The following is a 25,000-nucleotide window of genomic DNA, read 5'->3' as shown; positions in this document are numbered from 1 at the left end:
TTGAGTCTTTGGTTCTGGACCAAGTGCGCTTTTACAGTCTGGAGCCCTGAGATGGATCCATGAGATGAGAGGAGCCAGGTGAGCATTAGCCTCCAATGACGCATTAACGTCTGGAGGGAAAACAGCAGCATCCACTCAAGTATCGGTTCTACAGGTCAAAGGTCAAGTTCACCGCAACCTCACATCCCTCCCGCTCTTGTGCATATCTTGACGCCTTGAAGGAATTTATTTAAATTTAGTGCAAACGTCCATTTTCCACCGAGGATGAACCTTTTAGCGTTCTGTGGTCAAAGGTCAAGGTTCAATATCACTGTGACCTCATGTCCATCCCATCCCGAAGGTGCTACCTCTGGAGCACCTCCAGGACATTCAGAATTTGGCAAAGGCGTCCACTTGGAGTGGGCTGTTGGGTTTCGGGAGTCAAAGGTCAAAGGTCGAGGTCAAAGTGACTTCACGTCCCGTTGTTATGAAATCTGAGGACCTGCTGGAGGGAAAGTCTCCACGTCCGCCTGGACGATGGTCAGAGGACAGCAGAGCCAACGTCTCGAGGGAATTACAAACGTCCCCTTGGACTCCGGGGCGCCGTGCAGCGGTTCTGGTGGTTGGTCGTTTTTGTGGTGGTCAGATGTTGGCGAAGCACCACCCTCCCTGCAGCTCAGTCCACACGGGCTCCTCCTCCTCCTCCTCCTCCTCCTCCTCCTCTTCCCACGAAGCGGTGTCCTGCCGAGGAGCTTCCTGGTTAAAGAGCAGCTTCCTGCTGGGAGCTTCCACTGCAGCATCTCCAGCTCAAGAAGGCCAGATGGGAGCCCTTTTGCACACAGCTCGCTTCACTTTATTCAGAAGTTCGATGCTGCTTAACAAATATATATATATATATATATATATACAATATACACAGGCATAAATAAAGGATGAGGTGAGGACTGGCCGGCTTCCAGACCTCTGCATCGCCGCCAAAGATCATCTCAGAGCGATGACACTTCCTCCTGCAGCAGCTAGCAGATCTACAGAAACATCACGCTCAGTCAGCCTCCACCAGCTGGTGTCCGTTTGGTCTCCGCACGTCAACAGAGGAACCACCGCGTCGGCTTTGGAGAAAGATCGTCACACGTTTAGTGGGTTAAACCGAAGATGGTGAAGTGTTCAGGTGGCTTTTAAGAGGAGATCGTCTCCATGGTAACCGTCTCTCCTCAGGCCGGCCTATTGTCCCACTCACTCCCGTCTCCACGCAGGTGAAACCAAAGTAGTGTGTGTGTGTGTGTGGTTTCGGTCCAGTTTGGGCCAACAGGAGCAGAGCCAAAAAACAAACACAGTGCCAGCTGCCCCCCCCTCCTCCCCCCCACTCCTCTCCCTTGTGGTTAATCACTGAATGGAAACCATTAGTAACATGTTTAAATAATTTACGCAGCGTCTGACCACCCAGCCGCACACGCCTGCAGCCCCGTGAGGAGCCCGAGGCGTCTGATCCGGGACAGTAAGCCGATATCAGCTGGCACGTCCCCTTTCTGTCCTCAAGGCCCCTCCCTGGTCCCTTACCCACATCCGCACTGTTTAGGTTCCTTTGTTATGTCCTTGTTCTCTAGTTTGCATCCTTGTGTCATTATTTCCTCTTCCCTGAGACCTTTAGGTCCCTTTGTTATGTCCTTGTTTCCTTATCTCAGCGCTGCTTAGGACACTTGGTGGTGTCATCGTCCCCTCCTTTGTATCCATGGATTCTTCCTTTGTCCTCACTTGTGTTGTGTCCTTGCTCTTTCATCTGTATTCCTCCTACTTCCTGTTGCCTTTTCAGCGTATTCTTCTCCCACCTTTGTCTTCTTGTCCTCCCTCTAATGTGTCCTTGTTCCTTTCTCTCTCCTATTTTTCCCTTCTTGTGACTTTTTGTCTGTCCTTTACGTTGTTGTTATAATTTATATCTGTTGTGTTGTTCTTTTTCCTCCTGATGCTCCTTCCGCTGTGCAGGGAATCCCCCCCCCCCCCCCCCCGTGTCCTCTGGTCTATTCCCCCTCTCCTTCATCCCGTCCCTCATGCTTCCTTGTTTGTCTTTGTTCTGCTTATGGTTTTATGATCACAATTACGTTGTGCTGAATATGCAAAAAGGGTAAAAAACAACAACAACACAACCACACACACACACACACACACTCTCTCTCCGCTTTTGTCTCTCAGGAATTCAGGACCATTCCGCCGTTGGTATGCGGCCCCCTGGAGGGCCAATTTAAGAATAACTAGCCACCGCAGACACACACACACACACACACACACACACACAGACAGACACACACAGTCATACAAGAAGTCGCGGTCATTGAAGGTAAGAGAGAGGCTTATCGGGTGCATTTCCGAACAAGACACCATATGAGTAGGATTCATAGTGTGTGTCTGTGTGTGTCTGTGTGTGTCTGTGTGTGTGTGGGTCTCGTGGAGTTATGAGCGCCTCACAACCCCAATCTGAAACACACACAAACACACACCACCATAATGATCCAAGCAGAGAGGAGATTTACTCAAATGTTGATTGTCTTCGTTTTGGCAACTGAATTCCAGACTGACCAATGAGAGAGAGAGAGAGAGGGGGGGGGGGGGGGGTAGAGAGACTTTGGCCACATAAGGATTGAACAGCCTCCCACACACTTCATAGCACACACACACACACACACACACACACACACACACACACACACACACACACACACACAGCCTTCTGTTCGTACTGGTTAAAGCCCACACAGTACTCATACCTCCAGGGTTTGGGTATTCTGGTGTGTGTGTGTGTGTGTGTGTACCTGCGTGCACCTCGGTCCTTCTGCGTCTCCGTTCATCTTGGAGCTCAGTGGGGGTGGGGGGGGGGGGTCTGGGTCACAGAGGTCGAGGTGCGAGGATCCTCTCCGAACCGACCCTGAAGAAAAATCCTTCCTTCCTCTCATCGTTTTCTCAAAGCACCTCTAGGGTCACACTCCACACACAGGGTTAAGGTCACGACCTCTGTCATCTACAGCCCGTTCTCCGAGCGTGTGGTTCTTTAAAATCCAAGATGGCGACGGAAGTGGATGGACACAGTCGCGGCCTCGTGGCCTCAGTGGCGTGTGCACAGACACATGTTGGAGTGACACGTGTCCCCAGCAGTCCGCCCAGGTGAGGGTCGGTGCCAGGTGTTCACTTGCCCTCCCTGCGTCGTAGAACCCCCCCCCCCCCGCCCTGCTGGGACGTGGTTAGCCCCCCCCCCCCGCCTGTGGTTGGATAACAGGTCTCTCTGGAGGGCATCATTCACGTTGCCCACACACCTCACATCAGGTCTGTTATTCTGAGAAAAGGATGTGATGGTTATAAAACAGCAGCTAGATCTATTTCCATGTGTATGGAAGTTGATCTGATCTCTGCCCCCCCCCCGCCCCCCCTCTGCCCCCCCCACCCTGGTGTTAAGTAACTCCTGGTATTTAAAGCACTGGTAAATCTCTGTGTTTGTGCTATTTCTACCTCTGAATGCGCCTCGTTCTCATCTACCTACAACTTGGGTGTCTCGTCCTGCCCTTTGCCAGCCGACACACCTACGTGCACACACACACACACGCGCACACACGCACACACACACACACACACTGCTGCGTGTCTCTCCTACGCACAGGAACTGGGGCAGGTTGTGCTGGTTCACGTATGAATAAAGCTTTATGTAAGCCATTCACTACACGTTCCCACTCATTCAGCTCAAAACCAGCGTTACACAAGTCCCACCAGTGATCATCTGCAGGCTGTCAGGTCAGGTGTGTGTGACCCCCCCCCCCCACACACACACCGCCCCCCCCCCCCCGAGAGGCAGCCAGAGGTACAGTAAGTGTTTGACTTTTAAGAATTGCAGCCGCAAGGGTTCAGTGACTCGGAAGCTAAATGTTTGAGGGACAACGAGGCGAGTGAGAAAGATCCGTTTGAGGGACTTTGGGATCTTCTGCAGCAGGACAGGGAGATGTTTACCAGGAGGAATCCAGTCAGAGGGGCTTCGCCTTCAAAGCCTCGTCTGTCAGAGGAAACCCAGAAACATTCTGCTCATGTAACTCTCGCTCTTGGGTTTATGTTCCACATGTTTCTTCCAGTTGTGGGTGTCAGGTGACAGGAAGTCTGGAATGAAGCCACTCGAGTCGGAATCACCATGAAGGACGGAACAAGACCGTCTAAAAATAGGTGTGAGTGGTTCTGTGCTCGTGGTCCACCTCTGGTTCTGATGAAGTTTATTTACAGAAGGTTCTAAATTCCGTGTGAATGTCGCCTTAACTCCTCCCCTTTTTTGCCCGTCCCAGCTACCTCCAGCGGCGTGACCTGCGTGCCGCTGTATCGCCCTTAAGGTGAAGCGCGCTGAGGACGTCGCCGTAGCGACGCCCTCAGGGTGGTGTCAGCTGACCCTCGCACTCACCAGTCATCCCGTGTGTTTGCTTTGGGTTTGGACCACATTGTTGTACTCTTAACACCATGGAAAACATCAAGTAATATGACCACGGTCTGAGATCATGTTTTCTGCTGTTTTCCTGTGTGTGTCTGTGTGTGTGTGTGTGTGTGTGTGTGTGTGTGTGTGTGTGTGTGTGTGTGTGTGAAAAACACGAGGTAGCCCAAAGTTAACATTCCTGCTCCTCAGAATACAGCATGTTTTCCTCCATTGCTATTTATAGATCTCACGTTGGGCCCCAAGACACTCACGTCATTGAGGCCTGCTTACTGGCACTCAGGCTGCGTGTGTGTGTGTCTGTGTGTGTGTGTGTCCGTGTGTGTGTGTCGCAAACAATGCGTCGGAAGTTTTTTAAAGCCCTGAGATGAGGACATACAAAGCAATAATGCAACTTCAGCATGCGCTCATGTGTGTGCGTGTGTGTGTGCGTGTGTGTGTGTGTGTGTGTGCGCGTGTGTGTCTGTCTGTGTGTGTGTCTGCTCTGCAGCTCTCTGCAGTCAGGTGTTGGTGTGGTTGAGAAACGTTGAGCGCCGGAAATACACCCATCTACACCGTGTCTACTGCAGTGTTTGCAGCCCCTGAGAGTTGTGTGTGTCTGTTTCTGTGGTTTTGCGCTGATTGCACAGCGGGTCGGATCCAGCTGTGACACACAGAGGGAGGCGAGGTGCGGCGCTGATGGCTCCTTGGCCTTTCTGGACGCCCACGCGCGTTATGACACGCCGACGTCACTTCCACAGCGCTATTTATAAGCCTTTGTGTCTTTTTAGGAACAGCGTGGGCTTGCATTGCATCGGTGACTCACTGAGGGGAGGGAGGAGGGGGGGGGGGAGGGGAGGGGAGGTGGAGGGAGGGGGGGGAGGGGGGGGTGGAAAAGGCAAAAAGCAAAGAGTGAAGAAACTAACTGAATAAACAAATGACATTTGTGCTTCAGGCGTGCACTTAAAAAACCTAATGAGTCCTTTCTGTGGCACACGTTGATTGTGCTTTGTTGTGTTACTGTACGTTGTGTTACTGTACGTTGTGTTACTGTACGTTGTGTTACTGTACGTTGTGTTCTGGGGTCACTTCACCCTTCGCTGAGGGTTTCATGGATAATATTTGGGTAATTGGCCTTTTCTCTTGTTTTTGTGCAGGTCTTTGCGTGTGAAAACTGGATGACTTTTAAAGCTGAAGAGGATCTACTTTCCCCAAAGAGAAGTAAGTTTTGACCGATATCATCCTGGAAAATGGTTTAACGTTTATTTGCCGTTAACTCAGACGTGTTTTTTCTCCTTCTTGCGTCCTGTGCAGGTCACTTATCTCCGGATGAATCGGACAGAAACCATCGCACCGCAACTTTAGTGTTTACGAGATGTTGAAAGGAGGGAAACATTTCTGATGTTATCCACTACCGCTCCTCTTCCTCTTCCTCTTCCACTTCCACTTCCACTTCCTGGTCCCAGCCGGGTTTTACAATCAGCCTGTTTCGGCAATGGACGGATTCTTCCTGCTCCTGTGAAGTTCTCGGCAGCCTTCAAAGGTTCAGCTATCATGCCGTGTAGTTTCGGGACCTTGTAACCCTCCAGAACCCACCTTTCCCGACTCCCCCACCGCCCCCCCCCCCCCCCCTCCTCCCCCCCTTCTCCTCTTTTAACCCACAAAGAGTGCCACGAAGATGGAGGCCCGTGAGTCCGCTGGGCGGAGATGCTCAAACAAGGAGGCGGTGAAGGAGAAGGGGTCCCTGCAGAGGAAGTGGGCCTCCGAGCCCTCGGCCACCACCAGACGAAGCACCTTCGCCGACCCGGCCGCCATGCAGCGGGAGAGCCTGCCCTGCGGTGCCACGGGGGGGTCGGCCCCCCAGCAGAAGTATGCAAACGCGGGGAACCCGGGGAAGCCGCTATCCGGACCCTCTGCCGTCGGCGCCGTTGGGGGCCCGCCGCCTCGGGACCCGCACGGGCCCTTCGCTCAGGGGTTCCCCAGAGGATACGCCTACCAGCTGGGCCCGCCGTACCCTCAGCACCCCCAAACGGAGCGCTTCCTCTCCGGGGCCAAGCCCCAGCCGGGCCTGGAGCCGCACGCCTGGCCGTTTGCCGGCCAGCTGCCGTCGGAGGACCTCTACTCCGCGGGGCACCCGGGACACGCCCACCCTCATGGGGCGGGGGCCGCCAGGTTCCCCCGCCAGAAATCCCCCAGTCTGCCCGGCTCCTTCGGGCAGTACCCTCAGTCGGGTTCCGATCCGGCCGAGGACGGCTACGGCAAAAAGGAGCCCAAGCCCAAGAAGCCCGGTAAGTACATCTGCCACTACTGCGGCCGGGCCTGCGCCAAGCCCAGCGTCCTGAAGAAGCACATCCGCTCCCACACCGGAGAGAGACCCTACCCCTGCGCGCCCTGCGGCTTCTCCTTCAAAACCAAGAGCAACCTCTACAAGCACCGCAAGTCCCACGCCCACGCCATCAAGGCCGGGCTGGTGCCTTTCTCCGAGCTGGCCGCGGCCCGCGGTGGCGCCGGGGACGCGGACCAGGCGTCCCCGGCGGGCGAGGCCGAGGTCCACTCGGACGGAGAGCAGAGTACGGACACGGACGAGGAGGGTCCGGAGGGCTCCACCATGCTGACGGACAAAGACAGCGCCGTGCCGCAGATCCCCTTCGAGGCCGAAAAGAGCAGAGGTCAAACCCTAACCCATCATCACGTTAATCCACTGCTTTGTACACCCACAGTACCCTACCTGACACGTCCATGTCTGTGTTCCTCCCCCATGTCTCTCTGTGCAGGTGGTGTGGAGCCAGCGTACGCAGACCCAGCTGAAGAGCTCCCGCTGGGGGCCATGAAAGTGCCTATCCTCATTGTCCCCAAGCGCGGGGGGGTCCCCTCCACCGGGATGGAGTGCCCGTCCTCGCACTACATGCTGGCGTCGCACGCCGGCAGGGCCCGCTCCCTGGACGAGTCCCCCTCCATCAAAGAGCGTTTGGCCCTGAGGCTGAATGAGAAGAAAGGTCAGGACCCCGAATGCGCCACGTCGCAGTCCCTGAACCTCCTGAGTCCTCACAGCAAAGGCAGCACGGACTCCGGCTACTTCTCACGCTCCGAGAGCGCGGAGCAGCAGATCAGCCCCTCCAATACCAACGCCAAGACCTACGAAGAGATCATGTTTGGTCGGACCTGGTACTACCGACCCAACTCCCGATCCAGACAGTCCATCACGGTGGGCACGGCGGGTGCAGACCCCGCCTCCGCCAAGCCGCCCGGCGGCCACCTGGACATGGGGAAGATAGCCGAGGATCACGTCTGCTTCAGAGGGGATGTGGGAGTCTCCGGAGATCCCAAGCAGTATCCAACGGGCCCCTGTCAGAGCAGCACGGGGCTCCTGGAGCCTCCGTCCGACCCCGCCACGCTGACCCGGAGTAACTCCGTGCCCAGCTCCTCCCCGCCCAACCTCAGCGTCCCCCCCGCCATCCGAGGCAGCCACTCCTTCGATGAGATGATGACGTCGGACGACGTGTTCTACCCGCCGGGCCGAAGGCTCCGGAGGCAGGCGGCGTTCGAGCACTCGGCCAACGAAGCCCACGCCGGCGAGGCCGAGGGCTACGGACACGTGACCAAGAGTTTAGCCTCGTCCCCGGGTATGAAGGTCGGGGTCGCGGAGCACGCGGCCTACGGCCCGTACGGCACTAAAGTCAGCATGTCGGAAATAGCAACGCGAAAAAGGAGGAAGGAGAAGAGCGTTGGGGACGAGGAGGACAGCCCCGGACACGGTGACAGCAGCTGCAGCGGCTCGGTCGAGATGATCGATGAGTTCATCTCATCTCGAGGGAGTCTGGACGGGTCCAGAGCGACGCCGACGGGGAAAGGCTCTCTCCAGAGCGCTCACAGCCAGTCCGACAGCTTCGACACCTGCGCCAGCATGTGCTCCGAGGACATCGCCTTGTTCGCCGAGTCCGAGGTCAGGAAGGCAGCTGGGAACGTGATATCAGTCATTCAGCACACCAACTCCCTCAGCCGCCCAAGTTCCTTCGAGAAGTCCGAGTCCTTTGAGCAGCCGGGGTACCTGCCCTCGGACCGAGCCCTCTCCAGCCAGTACTCGGAACAGTCCGACACGGACATCTTTGAAGATGCGCTCAGCCCCGAATCCGCCCTGCTGAGAGCGGAGAGCATGGAGCAGCAGCTGCAAAGCGACAGCGACCCGGCCGGCCTCTCGTCTGCGGCGGCGCCGCCCCCCCCCGGCCAGGCCTACCACGTCCCGCACAAGCTGGTGCGACAACCCAACATCCAGGTCCCCGAGATCAGGGTGACGGAGGAGCCCGACAAGCCCGAGAAGGACGCAGAGGCTCCGGCACCCAAGGAGCCGGAGAAGCAGCCGCAGCACGTGGAGGAGTTCCAGCTGCCGCAGAGGAGCGACACGCTCGCCCAGATGCCGTCGGAGAAGCTCCCGCCCAAGAAGAAGAGGCTGCGCCTGGCGGACATGGAGCACTCGTCCGGGGAATCCAGCTTCGAGTCCACCTGCACCAGCCTGTCTCGAAGCCCCAGTCAGGAGAGCAACCTGTCCCACTCCTCTTCCTTCTCCATGTCCTTCGACAGAGAAGAAGGCCTCAAGTCCGCCTCGCCTACCAAACAGGTACCCAGATCCAGATCCATTCCCCTTCTATCACAGGCACTGCGTTGTCCTCATGTCATACGTCTTGGTCATGTTGTTGTTGCTGCTTCCCAATGAGTCCAAATTGACCCTTGGTGGTTGTGACCCAGGAGGACTCGTCGGCCTCCGGCGGCGGGCCCAAGCAGTCGGAGTTCCTGACGGTACCGGGCACCGGGCACTCCAGCCACCACCAGCAGAGGGAGATGAGGAGGTCCTCGTCGGAGCAGGCGCCGTGCACGCTGCCCACAGAGATGCCCGAGATGCGAAGTAAATCCTTTGACTACGGGAGCTTGTCCTCCTCCAGGCAGGGGGAGATGTACTGCAGTGCCTCTGGGATGAAAGATCGCCGGAGGGGGTTTCTGGTCCGACAGGTATCAGAAAAGCTTCATCCCTTCATTCAAATGTCATCACACTTCATCATCATCGCATTGAGACCTCCTTCACTGTGACGTAACCAGCTGGATATTTCACAGGCTTCGCTGAGTGTGTATCCAGAGGCCATCACCCAGGAACCAGGGAATGCTGAGATGTCAATCAAACAGGAAGTCCTGGAGCAAGGGACGTGGCCTGGCCCAAACGGGTCCCCCCACAGCAGCACCGATGTGTCCACCAGAACCAAGAGAGTTGGGAGCAGCACTGGAGGTAAGCAGCATTTCTTCTATTCTATTTCGTTCTATTTCTATAACGTGTGTTCAGGTCTCTCTCTGCTTCATTTGTTTTCTCCCCTCATGGCATTTTTTTTTGTGTCCAATCTCTAAATATCACACATTGTCGTGTTTGCAGGATCCCACCAGCAGCACCATCAGCACCACATGCAGCACAGCATCAGTGAGGACAGCCTGCAGGACGAACCTCTCTACAGGTCCCATCCGCATCGCCTGCAGACCCAGGGCTCCTCCTCCGAGGGGGAATATCAAGGTCACGAGGTCATGAACAAGGAAGCCACCCAGCAGTACGCGAGCGGGCCTCCTTTCCTCACCTACCAGCAGCCCACTTTGTTCTGGAGTCAGGAGGCCGGTCGGAGCAGCAGGCAGCAGCTGACCCTCCAGGCCCAGCAGCAGCTCCAGAAGCTCCACATCCGCCCGCCGGGCCCCGGACACGCCGTCCTCAAACCGCCGCCGCAGTCGGAGAAGCCGACCCCCCAAATGTACGCTGCCGCCTTCTCCTCCCGCAACCCTCCCCTGAGCCAGCAGAGCTCCTCCTCCTCCTCCGCCGCGCTGCTACAGCAGGTCCAACCGGTCTTTGCCACCCAGAACCTGGGCTCCCAGTCTTCGCTGCCTGGCGTGCTGGTTCCTGTGCGCCTCCAAACCCACGTGGCGTCCTACGGTAGCGTCATGTACTCCAGCGTCAGCCAGCTGACGGCCCCCCAGGGAGGCGGAGGAGTCGGGACGGCTTTCAACTTGTCGCACCTCCTCGGGCACGCTGACGGCGCGGCGCTGCGCCGCCCGCCCTGGGCCGCCCCCGAGCCGCCGCCGGAGCACCGCCCGAGCACGGGGCCCCCGGCGCCGCTCGCCCCGGCCGCCGCATCCTCCGAGGCCCCGGGGGCCGGCGCCGGAGGCAGCAAGCGCATGCTCTCCCCCACCAGCTCGCTGGAGCTCTTCGTGGAGACCAAGCAGCAGAAGAGGGTGAAGGAGGAGAGGATGTACGGGCAGATCGTCAAGGAGATGAGCGCCGTGGAGCTGAGTGGGAGCGAGCGCATGTCCTCCTCCCCCCCCCCCGCCGCCGCCAAGATCGCCGTCCCCGTCCGGTCCTCCGCGCCCCACCTTCCCGACGTCCCCCGGCCCGAGAGCTTCACCCCTCCCCTCCAGATCGTCACGGACCGCTCGCCGGGGTCAGGTGGTCGGGACTCGCCGGAGGAGCTGAGCGTGGACGACCCGGCGCCGGAGCCCGGCGGCAGCCCCCAGCCGATGGCCTCCTCCGACGAGGCAGAGGAGCCGGAGCGGCCCGCCGAGGTCGGCGTGCTGCTGCAGCGCAGCCCGGGTCGGGCCCTGCTGCTCGCGGATGTGGGCGAGGCTCCGCGGTTCCCCCGGCTCCCGGGCCCGCGCGCCGCCGCCAGCCAGGTCAGCTGGTGTTTCCTGAACTTCACCAAGCCCAGCAGCAGCCAGGCGGCGCCGCGCGGCTCCGTCTACAACTCGTGGTGCGTGAGCTCGTACGACCCGAACCCGCTGAGCCTCAGCACCAAGGCCGCGCTCGCCCTGCTGAGGTCCAAACAGAGGCGGGACGCCGCTTGGATTTACTCCACCGCCGCCATGGCGCCGCCCAGCTCCGGGAAGCTGGTGTCGTCCGTGGCCTGGAAGCTGAGGTTTGATCAGGTGACCGCAACAAACACACAGAGTGAGGTGAACGCGTGCAGAGCAAGGTGAGCCGGGCTTATTGACGCCCCCCCCCCCCGTCTCCCCCGTCTCCCCCTGCAGCTGAAACCAGAGCTGATGCCGCTTGACGCCGGTACCCCGGTGAGGAAGATGAAGGGCGTGGCGTCGTGGGAACGCTCCAAGGAGGAGCAGGTGGAGAAGGAGGTGTCGGTCAAGCAGCCCGACAGAACCGAACCGACCCGCATTAAGATCTTCGAAGGCGGGTACGTCCCCCAAAAGTGCACGTTGTGCTTCCTGTGGTTTGGCCCTTCCGCTGGTCAGCTGATCCCATCACAGGGTTAATGGGAGCGCTGGTTTCGTCCTCTGAGACGACAGCGGATGGAACGTCTCTTACTGAAAGTCTACACCGCGTCGATTCCTCCGTGACTGGGAACACTGGTAGAATTTAAATTGTCTGCTAAATAATTCAAACCCCAATAAGCCTTTTGAGAGTCAATAATCAAAGGGAGAATAAGTATTTAAATAAATAAATCTTCATATTTGGTATGATTGTATCAATGCAACATCTTCACGATCCATTACAGAGAAAATGTGTTTTCATTTGAGTCACATGTTGGCTTCATTTGCATAATGAGTCAAAGGGACCTCCATCTGGTGCACAGGGAGAACTTTGAGGAATAATTGGTTCAATCTCTGCACTGATTTGGATCTTAGATTTCCATCAACAGTCATCTGCAATCATTTTAACATTTCCATCCTTTGCAGAAGGTAAAATAAGGATTAACTATAAAACAGCTTTACAACCAGAAGCAGGACGGAGAGACGTTTCATTGGATTTTTTTATACGGATCATGTTTCTTTCTATCCGTATTTCACGAGTATCTCTCTTATAGAAAGGTAGAAAGATGATTCCTTAAACTCTGTGTAACACACAGATCTATATTCACTATTTATTATTTACAGAACTCCATTACTTTGTACATTTCTTTCCACAATGTTAAAGCAAACAAGCATCATTAGAAGCAAACTGACACAATCTACTAATAGAAATGAGCAGATGTTGACCTCTGCTGTCATTTAACCGAGATAAGACTCATCAAACATACACTGCATTTCACAAGTCACAATTAAAGGCTTTGATTGACAGCAGCGAAACCAAGAAGATCCTTTATTATTAATAACGACGTTATAAAGTCACATTAAGCTTCTTTTCCACAAACAAACCAGAGGAATTTGTCCCGTATTAAAAAGCTCTAAAAGTGAGTTCAGGCTACGAAGCTCGAGACATTCCTGCAGTATCCTAATGTTTTATAGTCTCACAGCAGAGCCAATAAAAACCAAGGATTCTCAACCAAGAGCACATCCACCAAGATGCGAATGCCCTCAGACACACACATGCACACACACGCACGCACACAGACACACACACACACACACAGAGTTATTAAACGCAGCAGACAGTAAAGTAATTCTATTTTGTCCCAAAGGACACTTTAGAAGCACGTGGATAAAAGCAAAGAAACAGGGCAAACGGGCAAAGGCACACACACACACACACACACACACACACACACACACACACACACACACACACATTATCAAACCCCAAAAGGGATTATAAATATATTCATTACTTCTTCGCATGAAGGTTTCAGTCGTTTTCAATCTGCTTCACAACGAAGTAAAACCAACCGTTATATTTTATTTTCATAAGCGTCGTGTGAACGTCTCGAGGTGTTTTCCCGCGGTGACACCTGACGTTTGACCTCCCGTGACCCCTGCCCTCGGCCCCCTGCGACCCCCCCCCGCGCGGAGCGACCTGTTGTTGCCGGACCTTCGGTGTCTCTGCGCGCTGCCGTGTGTCTGCGGACCGAGTGGAGACAGAACCACGGTTTATTGTGGGGGGGGGGGGGGGTGGAGCTGGGGGGGGGGGGGGGACTGCGGTCGCCTGTTTTTAGAATAAAAGCAGCGGCGTAAAGACTCTGAAACCAAAAGCCGAGAGGCGGAGCCTCATTGTTTCCCCTTTTAGCTTCTGGGGAAGAACAGAGAAGCACAAACCAGGTCCAGAAGCTTCATGCAGTGATGCAACAAAAGGAAAATATTCATTACCTTCACATTCATGTTTAACAAATGCTGTTACAATAAGAAGTCAAGGAATGTGATGACCTTACTTTTTGCATTTTAATGTTCTATTCTTTGCTTTTGATCCCTTCGTCGTGGTCCCTACTCCGTTTCCCCCCCAGGTACAAATCCAACGAGGACTACGTGTACGTGCGCGGACGCGGTCGCGGTAAATACATCTGCGAGGAGTGCGGCATCCGCTGCAAGAAGCCCAGCATGCTGAAGAAGCACATCCGCACGCACACCGACGTGAGGCCCTACGTCTGCAAGTTCTGCAACTTCGCCTTCAAGACCAAAGGTCATTTCACCTTAAAAACCCTTCAACTCTACGATGCACGGATGGATCGGTCCGGACCGAGCGGACTCGTCGCGTTGTATTAACAAGCTGTGGTCTCCAGGGAGAACTTTGAGAAGGTCGTTAAATGGCGTGTGTGTGTGTGTGTGTGTGTGTGTGTGTGGCTTTTGTAGGAAACCTGACCAAACACATGAAGTCAAAGGCTCACATGAAGAAGTGTCTGGAGCTGGGCGTCTCCACGTCTTCTGTTGAGGACGCTGAGGCGGACGAAGGAGGTAGGAAACGCACAAACACACATCGTGTCCTACGAACCCCCCCCAATGTCCTCACAAAGATACATGTAGAAGTATCCTGCACACACACACACACACATCAATCATCACTGAGGAAGACGTTGTGCGCTCAAAGGGTCAAATTGGTTTAATATTTGTTTATTTGTGTTAATAAATCTCCAGCTGTTTGTGTGAAGTAATACAGCTTTATTATCATCATTAATTAGACCAGCTCCTAATTAGCTCGTTTAAAATCCAAATGTACGACTTGCTGTGCAAATTAATTGACGAACTCCACCAAGGTATTTTTTACAGAAAACAATATTAGGTATGTATGCCACAAAAATGAAGACAAATGTCTGTGGGTTTAAACACAGGTTTACGTTGTTTAAGGAGGTTTATTTATTTATTTATTCATCGGCTCCCTCGTGTTAAATCTACTGAAGCCATCTGTACTTTACTTACGTAATGACTCAAATGAAAACACTTCTTAAACGAGTCATTTACTTTGGACCAAGAGTTTTACCTTTCAAAATAAAAGTCATGGTTCTGTTCAGAAAAACTTACCGTAATTACCGTAATTGTGCAAATGGTCACTTCCCACCATTCAGACCCCAGAATTAAACTTTAATCGACTCTGTGTGTGTGTGTGTGTGTGTGTGTGTGTGTGTGTGTGCGTGTGTGTGTGTGTGTGTGTGTGTTGGCTCTGCATTTTATTTAACTGGAAACGAACCCACACATTCTCACACACGCAGCCTTTCTTTGGGGGGAAGGCGGATCTCCAGGAAGTCAGTCACTACGTCTGATGTTGAGTGCGTTACTGTTGTTGTTGTTGTTGTTGTTGTGTTTGATTTCTGCTCGTCGGCTAAATTCCTTTCGATTGAATAACTCTGAGCGGTTTGTGCTTCTCGCCGCTGGCAGAATCCAGCAGACGCAAATCACGTTGATGGGAAGAAAAGAGTCATGAATGTCATGAAGGTTTTTTCGATACATCTACAACGGCTCCATGAAACCGGAGAGCTTTGTGCGACTTTAACACAAAGAGCAGTAAAGCAACTGTTTCATTCCCGTAATTCTCCTTTCCGTCAGTGATCCTCCAAAGCCGTGGGTTTTATGAGAAGGTCGGACCCACAGTGATGCTTGTTCACCGGCCAACAGCAACCTTCAGCTGCCGGAGCTCCACAGCTCGCCAACATCTGGCCGCACTGCGTCCTGATGTTTGGTTGGTTTGAGCTCCCTGCTGCTTCCTCTTCCACTTCCTGTTTGTTCATCTCGCTCCTCTTCCTCCTCCTGCTCTCTTCCCTCCTCCCAGATGCCGGAGAGGAAGGTCAGAGGTCAGAGAAGATGTCCAGAGGCGCCATGGCGGATCACCAGTTCTCAGACGCCGACGACTCGGACGGCGCCGAGGACGACGGCGACGAGGAGGACGAGGATGAGGAGGACGACTGCGACGGCGACTCCACCCCCAAGACGCGCTCACGCTCCACCAGCCCGCAGCCCTACGGCCCGCCCTCCATGTGCGTCACCGCCGTGGCCTCGTCCTACCCGGGCCCCCACCTCCCCCACCGCGCCGCCCCCGACCTCCTGGCCCCCGCCGACCGGCCGCCGCTCTTCGGCTACTTCACCACGGTGCCGAGCATCCGGATCACGGATCAGACGGAGTGCCGGCGAGGCCTGCTGGCCCCGCCCCCCAGGGACGACGACCTCTCCTCCCCGTCCTCCCGCCTGTCCTCGCCCGGGCCGGACTTCCCCGGCTGCCCGTCCCCGAGCTCCTCGTCCTCCTCGCCGTCGGCCCGCCGGTACCTGTCGCCGCGCCGCGACCTCTCGCCCCTCCGCCACGTCTCGCCCAAGAGGGACCTGGGGGGCTACAGGCGAGACCTGTCCCCCAGGAGGGGACACCTCTCGCTGCTCTCCCCCCTCCCTCGGCCCACGTCTCCGGCGGGGAGGGACTACAAGCGCGACCTCTCACCCCGAGGCCGCCACAGGGCCATAATCCGTCCGGTTTCTCCTCGGAGGGGGCTCCATCAGCACCTCCACCACCAGAGGTGAGTCCCGACCAGCAGGCCCTCCGCGCTGCTCCTGTGAATGAAAGGTTTAATCTTTCTGCTTCCCGTGTGACCTCCAGCCAGCAGAGTGCATCGCGGGGCCTCAGGACGGGCCACCGGGGCGGCGTTCCGGGTCTCGGCGAGCTGGGACGCCGCGGCAGCAGCGCCGAGATGGAGACGGTAAGACGCTGCTGTGAGACACGCTGTGTAGCAGTAAAAAGTTAGGGCCGCGTGGAAGGAGTGGACGTAGTCGTGGTGACGTAGTCGTGGTGACGTAGTCGTGGTGACGTCACCGCGTGGACCGCTGCTCTGAAGCCATATTTGGACTGAGGAGAACGTGGGAATCACTAAATGAAGAAGAAGAACACAGAATGAAGCTCGGTCTTCGTGTGACGTTCAGATGCTTGAGTGGGATTCAGAGAGCCTTTCTGTGGTGAACCTGGAGCACAAATGAGGGGGGGGGGAGGGGGGGACAGAGAGAAGAGAAGAAGAAAAGGACCTAAGCGTCTGGCAGCGGGAGCAGAGGCATTCTGGGAGGATGAGGGGATGAAGACGCAGTGCGTTGGAGGGACGATGGAGGCCGCCGTCGCTGTGGTTAATAACGCGGCTGTTTTCCTTCTTAAGAGCCCCGCTTCAAACTCTGGCTTCTGCTGCTGGTCCCACTTCAACAAGGCGTGAAGCGCTTTGACGAGCGGCCTCCGGCGCCGGGGGCGTGTCCTAACCAGCGCCGCTCGCCTTTGTTGTTCCAACAAACACCTGCCGGCAGCAAGGACCCGTTTCTCATCGAGCCTCGTTCAATTATTCTGGGGCTAAATCTTATGTTTCCCATTGCGATGTGTGTGAGTGTGTGTGTGTGTGTGTCTGTGTGTGTGTGTGTGTGTCTGTGTGTGTGTGTTAATGAACAAAGGGTTAGATGATTGATGTTCGTCTCCTCTCGTGCCTCCAGGACCATTGTCTCGTCTCGCCGTCGTCAGGGGAACGCGACCAGGGGGGTAACCGCGGTAACGAGTCCAGCCCACTCCACCAGGTCCTGTTCAGTCACCTTCCCCTTCACTCCCAACTACAGGTACTGGTTTCAATGGTTATTGGATGGCTACATTGTACATTTTTATGTATAATAAACTGTATTTTACGTCCATAGAGCTCAATGAGTCGCTGAAACAATCATTTTCATTCCAGGTGCGTTCGCCGTTCCCGATGATCCCCATCGGAGGGATCCAGATGGTGCACTCCGTCCCCAACTCCGTCACCTCCTCCGTCACCCCCTCCGGCCCCTCCCCTCATGGTCAGCAGGCGGCGCCGCAGAGCGCGTCCCGCCTCCTGCTGCAGACATCGGAGGACTCCAGCCCCAACGAGGCCGCCTCCCCTCATCTCACCTCCTTCCCCGAGAGGGGAGCCAGAGGAGGAGGAGGAGGAGGAGGCGAGAGGCCGAGGGAGTCGACTTCTCCTCGCCCCTCATCCCGGGAGGGGGCAGCAGGAGGAGGAAGAGGAGGAGTGAGGCAGGAGCAGGAGGAGATCATCCAGACCTGCACCAAGGCCATCGCCTCGCTCTGCATCGACTCGGAGGAGCTCGCCGAGCGAGGAGGAGGAGGAGGAGGAGGAGGAGGAGGAAGAACTCCTTGCTCTCCCTCTGCATCGTCCCACGACCCCCAGCCCCCGCGGCGCTGGCCGTCCGCGTCCATGTCGCCGCCCCCCCCTCACCCCTCGCCGTCTCCCCCGCGGGGTCCCGGGGTTCAGCACTTTAGCGGCCTGGAGGTCAGGCCTCACCCCGCCTCCCCTCACCCCCCCTCCCCCTGCCCCTGCTCCTCCTCCCCGTCGGAAAGCCTCCAGCATCCGACGGCGGGCAGGGAGGGGGGGGCAGAAAGCACAAAGAGGAGCCGGGACGTGTCCTAGGGAGGAAGAGGAGCGATGAGAAGAAGGGACGAAGTGCAGCGGAGAGAGAAACCCGACTTTTGCACACGTGTACACACTCAGTTCATGGAACTCTCAACACAAGCCTGTCACGTTTGTGTGCAGCACGCCGCCTCTCCTATTTAAGGAGCGCGGGGGAGGCTGCGGGTCCGTTTCCACGGTGACGCCGACGCGTCTCGACCTGGAAGGAGGCGGATCGCCACGGAGACGTCTGACAGCTACGTGTGTGCCTTTTATCTCCAAACAAAGCAGGAAGGTAGATGTAAATACAGTACTATCACGTATCAGCTTGGTATTAACTGCTACCCCCCCCTCCCCCCTCCCTGTGTTTCCTTTCTTTTTGGACACCTTAAAGTCTCGACAAGCGATGTGAAGTTATGAATATTACAATTACGTACGGTTGCACTAAAACATATTTTTATATGAGTGAAATTTTAAAAATGGCTTTTTTTGTGTACAGCAGCAATTCTATAATACTATTTATTATTGTTACCATGTTTCATAAATTGTACATTTTTTCTTAAATGTCGTGGATGCCTTTTTCTATGTAAAGCATGAGGGTTTTTTGCGAGGATATGTACACTGTAATATGGCTTTATATGTTAGACCTATTTATACGTCTGAGCGAGCCCCTTCTGTTGGAGGTCTATACACACAGAAGTAAGATTTACCACAATATTTACCCAGCATACGAATACTTTATATAGTATACATTCTATAGAATCTCTGTCTCAGTATCTATCGGCACTTAATATGTAGGAGGACGTTCACATGGAGGTGAGCTAGTTTGCTTGTACATTGTTCTCTGCTGCTCTGTCCCTGGCTCTGGTTTATATATATATATATATATACATATATACATATATATATATATATATACATATATAAGTATATATATATATATATGTATATATATATATACTTATATATGTATATACATATATATGTATATATATATATATATATATATATATATATATATATATGTATATATACATATATATGTGTATATATATATATATATATATATATATATATATATATATATACACACATACCTGCCTTTTTTCCCGTGGTATTATTTCCGCTCTCAGCTTTCAGTGAATGAAGAGGCCTTCTGCGCCGCGTTCTGCTCCATTCTTGTTGCTTTTGACCCACACACACACACACACACACACAGACACACACAGACACTCACACAGACACACACACACAGACACACAGACACACACAGACACTCACACAGACACACACACACAGACACACAGACACACACACACAGACACATACACACACACACACAGACACACACACACAGACACATACACACACACACACAAACACACAGACACACACACACAGACACATACACACACACACACACACACACACACACACACACACAGACACACACACACACTCACACACACACTCACACACACACACACACTCACACAGACACACACAGACACACACACACAGACACACACAGACACACACACACACACACACACACAGACACACACACACACACTCACACACACACACAAACACACACACAGACACACACACAGACACACACACACACACACACAGACACACACAGACACACACACAGACACAGACACAGACACTCACACACACACACACACACACACACACAGACACGGACACAGACACTCACACACACACACACACACACACACACACACACACACACAGACACAGACACTCACACACACACACACACACACACACACACACACACACACAGACACTCACACACACACACACACACACACACACACACACACACACAGACACAGACACGGACACAGACACTCACACACACACACACACACACACACACACAGACACAGACACTCACACACACACAGACACAGACACTCACACACACACAGACACAGACACTCACACACACACACACACACACACACAGTCCTCCCTAACAGGACGTGAGGAGCATCGTTGCTTGTGAACAACATTCCAGTCCATTTCGATGTAAGACACATTTCTTTTGGCACATCATCAACTCAGCGGAACTCTTATTTATTGGCTTTATGTTCTGGGGGGGTGGGGGGGGGGGGTGGGGGGGGGATGAGGAACATGCACCTAACTCTCTGACTAATGCACCTTATATTTCCTGTATGTTGCTCTGCTGGAGGCCCAGCACTCGGATCCCTGGTTCCTTTGTTTTTTTGCAGCGAACTTTGATTGAAACGGCAAACGTTTAGGAGGAGAAACGCTTTGACCTCTGACCCCCAAAACTGTCCCCAAACCCCCACGGTCACCTACATTCAACGCTTGAGGCTTTTTCTCTGCACTGCTAACTTTTATTTGTATTTTTTTTTCTCTCGCTGCGCCTCCTCTGCTGGACGCTACAGCTCAGCAATATTTAGCCTGAACGGGAGGCGCGTGCTTTGTTGCAACAACAAGCGTTGCTATCCTGAAGCCTAAAAGGGGGCGGAGCAGGTGGAGGTGGCGGTTGTGGGCGGAGTCGGGCAGGCTGCAATGTGAGTGTCTCTGTATCGTGTATCGTGTATTGGAAGCAGTATAACCTCCTCTTCTTATGACTCCTCCCTCGCTGTTATTCACACGTATCACGAGGACGGCGATGTCTTTAAAAAGTCCCTCTGCCTCTTTCAAAGATATCAAAGCACAAGTCATTGTATACAAGTGACAACGATACGAAAAGAAAAAGGACAACAAAAAAAAAGGTAACGTGCATTTAAAGGGTAACTTTTGTGATGGTGTTCAGTGGAATTGGTTCATATGACATGTATCACATGACATGTATCACATGACATGTATGACCTCGCAAAAAGGAATCGCAGTAGAAGTGGAAAAATGGATTGTTGTTTTCAAATAAATATGAATAGAATCATTTGTTTGTCTGCGCTCATTATTAAATATTATGTTTAAAACATTTTGAACATCATTACTTGTGTCCCACTATTGTTGCCTTTTAGTACTTTTAATACAAATAGCAATAACGGACACACAGGCGCTATTTGTAGTAGAAGTAAAATACTAGTAGAAATAGTCTAAATGAAACGTGTATTTCTTGCATTGTCAGCTGATAGAGAATCACGGGGCTTTTATTCTGAAGCTAAAAGCGTCTTCACACTCCCGCCTCATGGCCCCCCGCGGACTCAGCTGTCAATCAAACACGTCCAGACTGACAGCTCAGTTGTCATTTGATGTATTATTCAAACGTCTTTTGTCTTAATCTCTTCATCACATCCTGTAAAAACAGAGGCTTCGTAGTGAATCCTCCCGCTGACCTTTAAGAAAGAGCAGCACGCCCTTTGGGCCCCTGGGGGGGGGGGGGGCGGGGGGGGCTCCGTGGATCCAGCCGGTGCGTCCCGGCGTGTGAGACATTGGGGGGACGGAGGGGGGGACGGAAGGGGGGACGGAGAGCACGCGGAAGCTCCCGTCCTCGTGCTGACAGTTTAAATTCAAACACTAAAAGCAGTTTGAAGGAGGTCAGCTGCCCCCCCCCTCCCCCCCCCCCCCCCCCCCCTCTGTCACACATGTCCCACATACGTCTACCTGTCTCATCGCTCGGGCTGTTTGGTCTCTTGTTGACGCAACTGGGTCGGTGTCAACTCACGTGTCTCCCGTCCCGGCGCCGGTGGCCTTTGAGGAAGATGATCAAGCGAGTTATTCTGGTCCCGATGAGTTTGATCGCTGCTTTGTGAGGTGGGAGAACTTCTCCTGGTTCACATGGAGCCGTCCCCCGGGACCCGTCTCTGACACGCGTGTGCGTCAACGTGTGCTTTGTGTCTCTCTCTGACGGCGTGTCGTATGCATGAAATGGTGCAGACAGATTGAACCTGGATGGTTCTAAAGCAGTGAGTAAATCAGTGAGCGTTTGGGTTTGTGCAGGTTTATTGGGTTCAAAAATGCAGGAATATGCATTAAAAAAGAGCTCAATTTTATAAAAACTAGTATGAAATCACAATTTCCTCATTTTCGCTATAAAAAATAATCATGACATTTTTTTTCATTCCATTGTTTTTCAAAAAAATAAATATAATATTTAAATTAAAAAATATTTGGGGCTGTAAGAAATGTTCCTCTTTCCAGGAAGTAAACATCACTTCCCAGGAAGTACCCTTCACTTCCCAGGAAGTACCCTCTAGCCCCGTCGAGGTTTCTCATCCTGGATGAAAACCCATTTTACGGCTCACAAGCTCCGCCCCCCCCCCCCCCCCCCCACTGACCCAGGCACATGAAGAGGATGTCTTCGTGTCTTCGACAGCTGGAAGGCTGATAATTCTGCATGTTGCTGATTGTGCAACCTTCACGCGCCTCAGCGGTGACGCTGTGTGTGCGTGTGCATGTGCATGTGTGTGCGCGTGTGCATGTGTGCGTGTCTGTGTGTGTGTTAAAGGGAAAAACCACGTGGGGCTGCAGAGACCTGCAACCCAAGATGAAGGGTTTTCCTGCTGTCCACTCAGCGACTAAACGACCCGCCAAGCGGCTCCAAAAGCCTCCAACTTCAACTTCTTGATTTGAGTTGCTCATTTCAACGTCCTCTGGAGGTGATTATGGTCCTGGACTACTGTTCTGGTTTTCCTGGGGTCACCTGACTCCTTGGATCCTAAATAAATCCTGCGCTGAGACATCCAGCTCATTACTCAGAGGCTTGAGTCAGCTGCTCCTCTGGACACGCGGTCCACATGAAACGTCTCTTTGATGGCTGTCAGGAGGAGAACTGGAGGAGAACTGGAGGAGGAGAGCACTCAGCCACACATCGGGACCCGAGGACCTGATTCCAAATATCAGAACTGCTTCCAGCAGCCTCCAGACCTTTAAAGGACCAGCTGATGTTTTTCAGTGGAAACGGACTCTCTGAAGCCATTGTTTGTCCCGCTTAGCAACCGTAACCATGGAGCGCGGAGGAGAGGAAAGACTCCACCAAAGGTCAATTTGGCCGGAAAGTGGTTTAAGTCTGAAACGAGCTGGAGTCCACTTCCTGCTGCACAGAAGAAGGACGTTCTATGTCCCCGGTGTTTGATGTAGGATGAAAAGAGCGATGCACAGCCATGGTGGTCCGTGCGTGCGTGTGTGTGTGTGTGTGTGTCTGTGTGTGTGTGTCTGTGTGTGTGTGTGTCACCAAGGCATCTGTTCATTGGAATAAACAAGTTTCCATTTTTAGCTGTTAGGAAAAAAAACAGTGGAATTAGCAAAAAAAGAACATCCATCTATGTGTGTGTCTCCGTGTGTGTGTGTGTGTGTGCGTGTGTGTGTGTGTCTCCGTGTGTGTGTGTGTGTGTGTGCGTGTGTGTGTGTGTGTGTGTGTGTGTGTGTGTTTGATAGCTCAATTTGTATAATTTGGGTTCGGATGGAGATGCCAGCGGGAGCGGTACTAAAATGTTTTTTTTTTAGTCTTGAAAGAGGAGACGAGGTGAAATGAACCGAGAGGAAGGAGAGTAAATTGTCTCTGAATTAACCGGAGAGCAGAGAAGAGACAGCAGAAGGTCAGGAGACAAGATGAGACGAGAGACAAGAGAGGAATCAAAAGTCTTAAGATATCTTCAAAAACAAAAAGGAAAGAAGAGGTGAGACGAGAGGAGGTGAAGGGAGGGCAGGAGATGAGATGGAGGAGGAGGAGGAGGAGGAGGAGGAGGAGAACTCCACATTAAACGTACTGGTGATTTGTGGAGAGGAGGAGGACGCGGTGAAGGACAAGAGAGAGGAGGCGACAAAGGGAGGAGAGGAAACGATAAATGAACAAAGAGGAAAACAACAGAAGAGGATGAGACATGAGATCAGATGAAGAAAGATTAGTGGACAAAGAGAGGAAACAGAAGACAAAAGAGGACACTGCAGTGTGTAAGGGACAGGTTGGAGGACAACACAGATGCTCCTTTTTAAATGAACAAGATAATGGACACCAGAAGACAAGGAGAAAGGAAACCTCCCAAAACAAGGAGAGGACAGAGATAGTGTCCCAGACCTTTAGTGTCCAGAGTGAGGAAGGACAGCGGGACAGAAGACATGAGGTTAGAGATCAGACAGACAGGTAGGAGTCCACGGGTCCACAGACCAGGAGGACGAGCCGGTGGGAGCGCGGGTTCACACCGCCCCCTGCCGGCAGGTGGAGGTACTGCGAGGAGAAATGGAAAATGTTGTTTTTCTGCAGTTTCCTGGAAGGGCTTCAGATGATGTCATCAAAAGGATGAAACCCCCCCTGAAACATGAACGATGACTCAGCAGAGACTTCCAGGTAGCAGCTGGCACCAGGCCGCCAAAAACCGCTGATTGCTCCTTCTTCTTCTTCTCCTCCTCCTCCGGGCTGGAAGAACATGAACAACAGGTGTAATCTGTGAATCATCAGTGTGTGTATAATTCATCCCCTGTGTGTGTGTGTGTGTGTGTGTGTGTGTGTAACCAGCACCAGATGCTGGTAGCTGGTCCATTGAGCCCGCGTTGGTGGTGACCAGGAGGAACAAAGCTGTCTCCCTTCTTCATCTCCTCTTCACTGTGTTGAGGTCCTGCACAACTGCTTCGTGAAAATCATTTTAAATAAATGAACTCTTAGATTCAACGTGGAGTTGTTCCAGGGAGGAAGACGATTGGAGCTTCACGAGGACTCAGGACGGTGTCTCTGCTGAGGGTTGAGACCTCCTGTGGGACTCACTAATATACAGTGATGACACTAATCAGTCGTCCAATCACAGCAGGGATCACAGCGTCCCCACTACCCGTTTGTTCCCTTCATCTCGAGGCTTTCCTCTCCTCCGGTCCATCGCAGCCCAGCTGGACGCTGCCGGTCCAAGGGGACGGAGACACGGTGGAAGGAAGGAACAGAGAAGACAAGAGCAGGACGAGATGGTTCCATCCGAAAGACCCTCATTCCCTCATGGACTCCATCCTCATGTCTGTCCTCTTCAACACGTCTGACGCAGAGACGGATTTCATGCGGGAAAAGTGACGTCTTTCAATCGCAGCTCAAGGAACGTTTGATCCAAAA

The 25,000-nt window shown here is 53.5% G+C and overlaps 1 protein-coding gene across 4 annotated transcripts in view; it reads left to right on the top strand.

Annotated features, from left to right (window-relative positions):
- hivep2a (HIVEP zinc finger 2a) overlaps positions 1-18,060 on the top strand; it is a 56,628-nt gene extending 38,568 nt beyond the window's left edge. For all 4 annotated transcript variants that reach the window (XM_037448752.2, XM_037448750.2, XM_037448751.2 and 1 more), the window contains 13 exons: positions 5,566-5,629; positions 5,723-7,077; positions 7,183-9,023; positions 9,152-9,412; positions 9,515-9,683; positions 9,825-11,353; positions 11,456-11,616; positions 13,597-13,772; positions 13,943-14,044; positions 15,354-16,086; positions 16,167-16,266; positions 17,033-17,152; positions 17,266-18,060. In XM_037448752.2, coding sequence (XP_037304649.2) covers positions 6,087-7,077; positions 7,183-9,023; positions 9,152-9,412; positions 9,515-9,683; positions 9,825-11,353; positions 11,456-11,616; positions 13,597-13,772; positions 13,943-14,044; positions 15,354-16,086; positions 16,167-16,266; positions 17,033-17,152; positions 17,266-17,979 — 6,897 coding nt within the window. In that variant the 5' untranslated portion in view covers positions 5,566-5,629; positions 5,723-6,086 and the 3' untranslated portion in view covers positions 17,980-18,060. The remainder of the gene's footprint in view (positions 1-5,565; positions 5,630-5,722; positions 7,078-7,182; positions 9,024-9,151; positions 9,413-9,514; positions 9,684-9,824; positions 11,354-11,455; positions 11,617-13,596; positions 13,773-13,942; positions 14,045-15,353; positions 16,087-16,166; positions 16,267-17,032; positions 17,153-17,265) is intronic.
- Positions 18,061-25,000: the final 6,940 nt, after the last annotated feature.

This window comes from Pungitius pungitius, chromosome 20 (assembly GCF_949316345.1).
Source record: "Pungitius pungitius chromosome 20, fPunPun2.1, whole genome shotgun sequence".
NCBI classification, from domain to species: Eukaryota; Metazoa; Chordata; class Actinopteri; order Perciformes; family Gasterosteidae; genus Pungitius; species Pungitius pungitius.
This window is presented reverse-complemented; position numbering and strand designations above follow the sequence as displayed.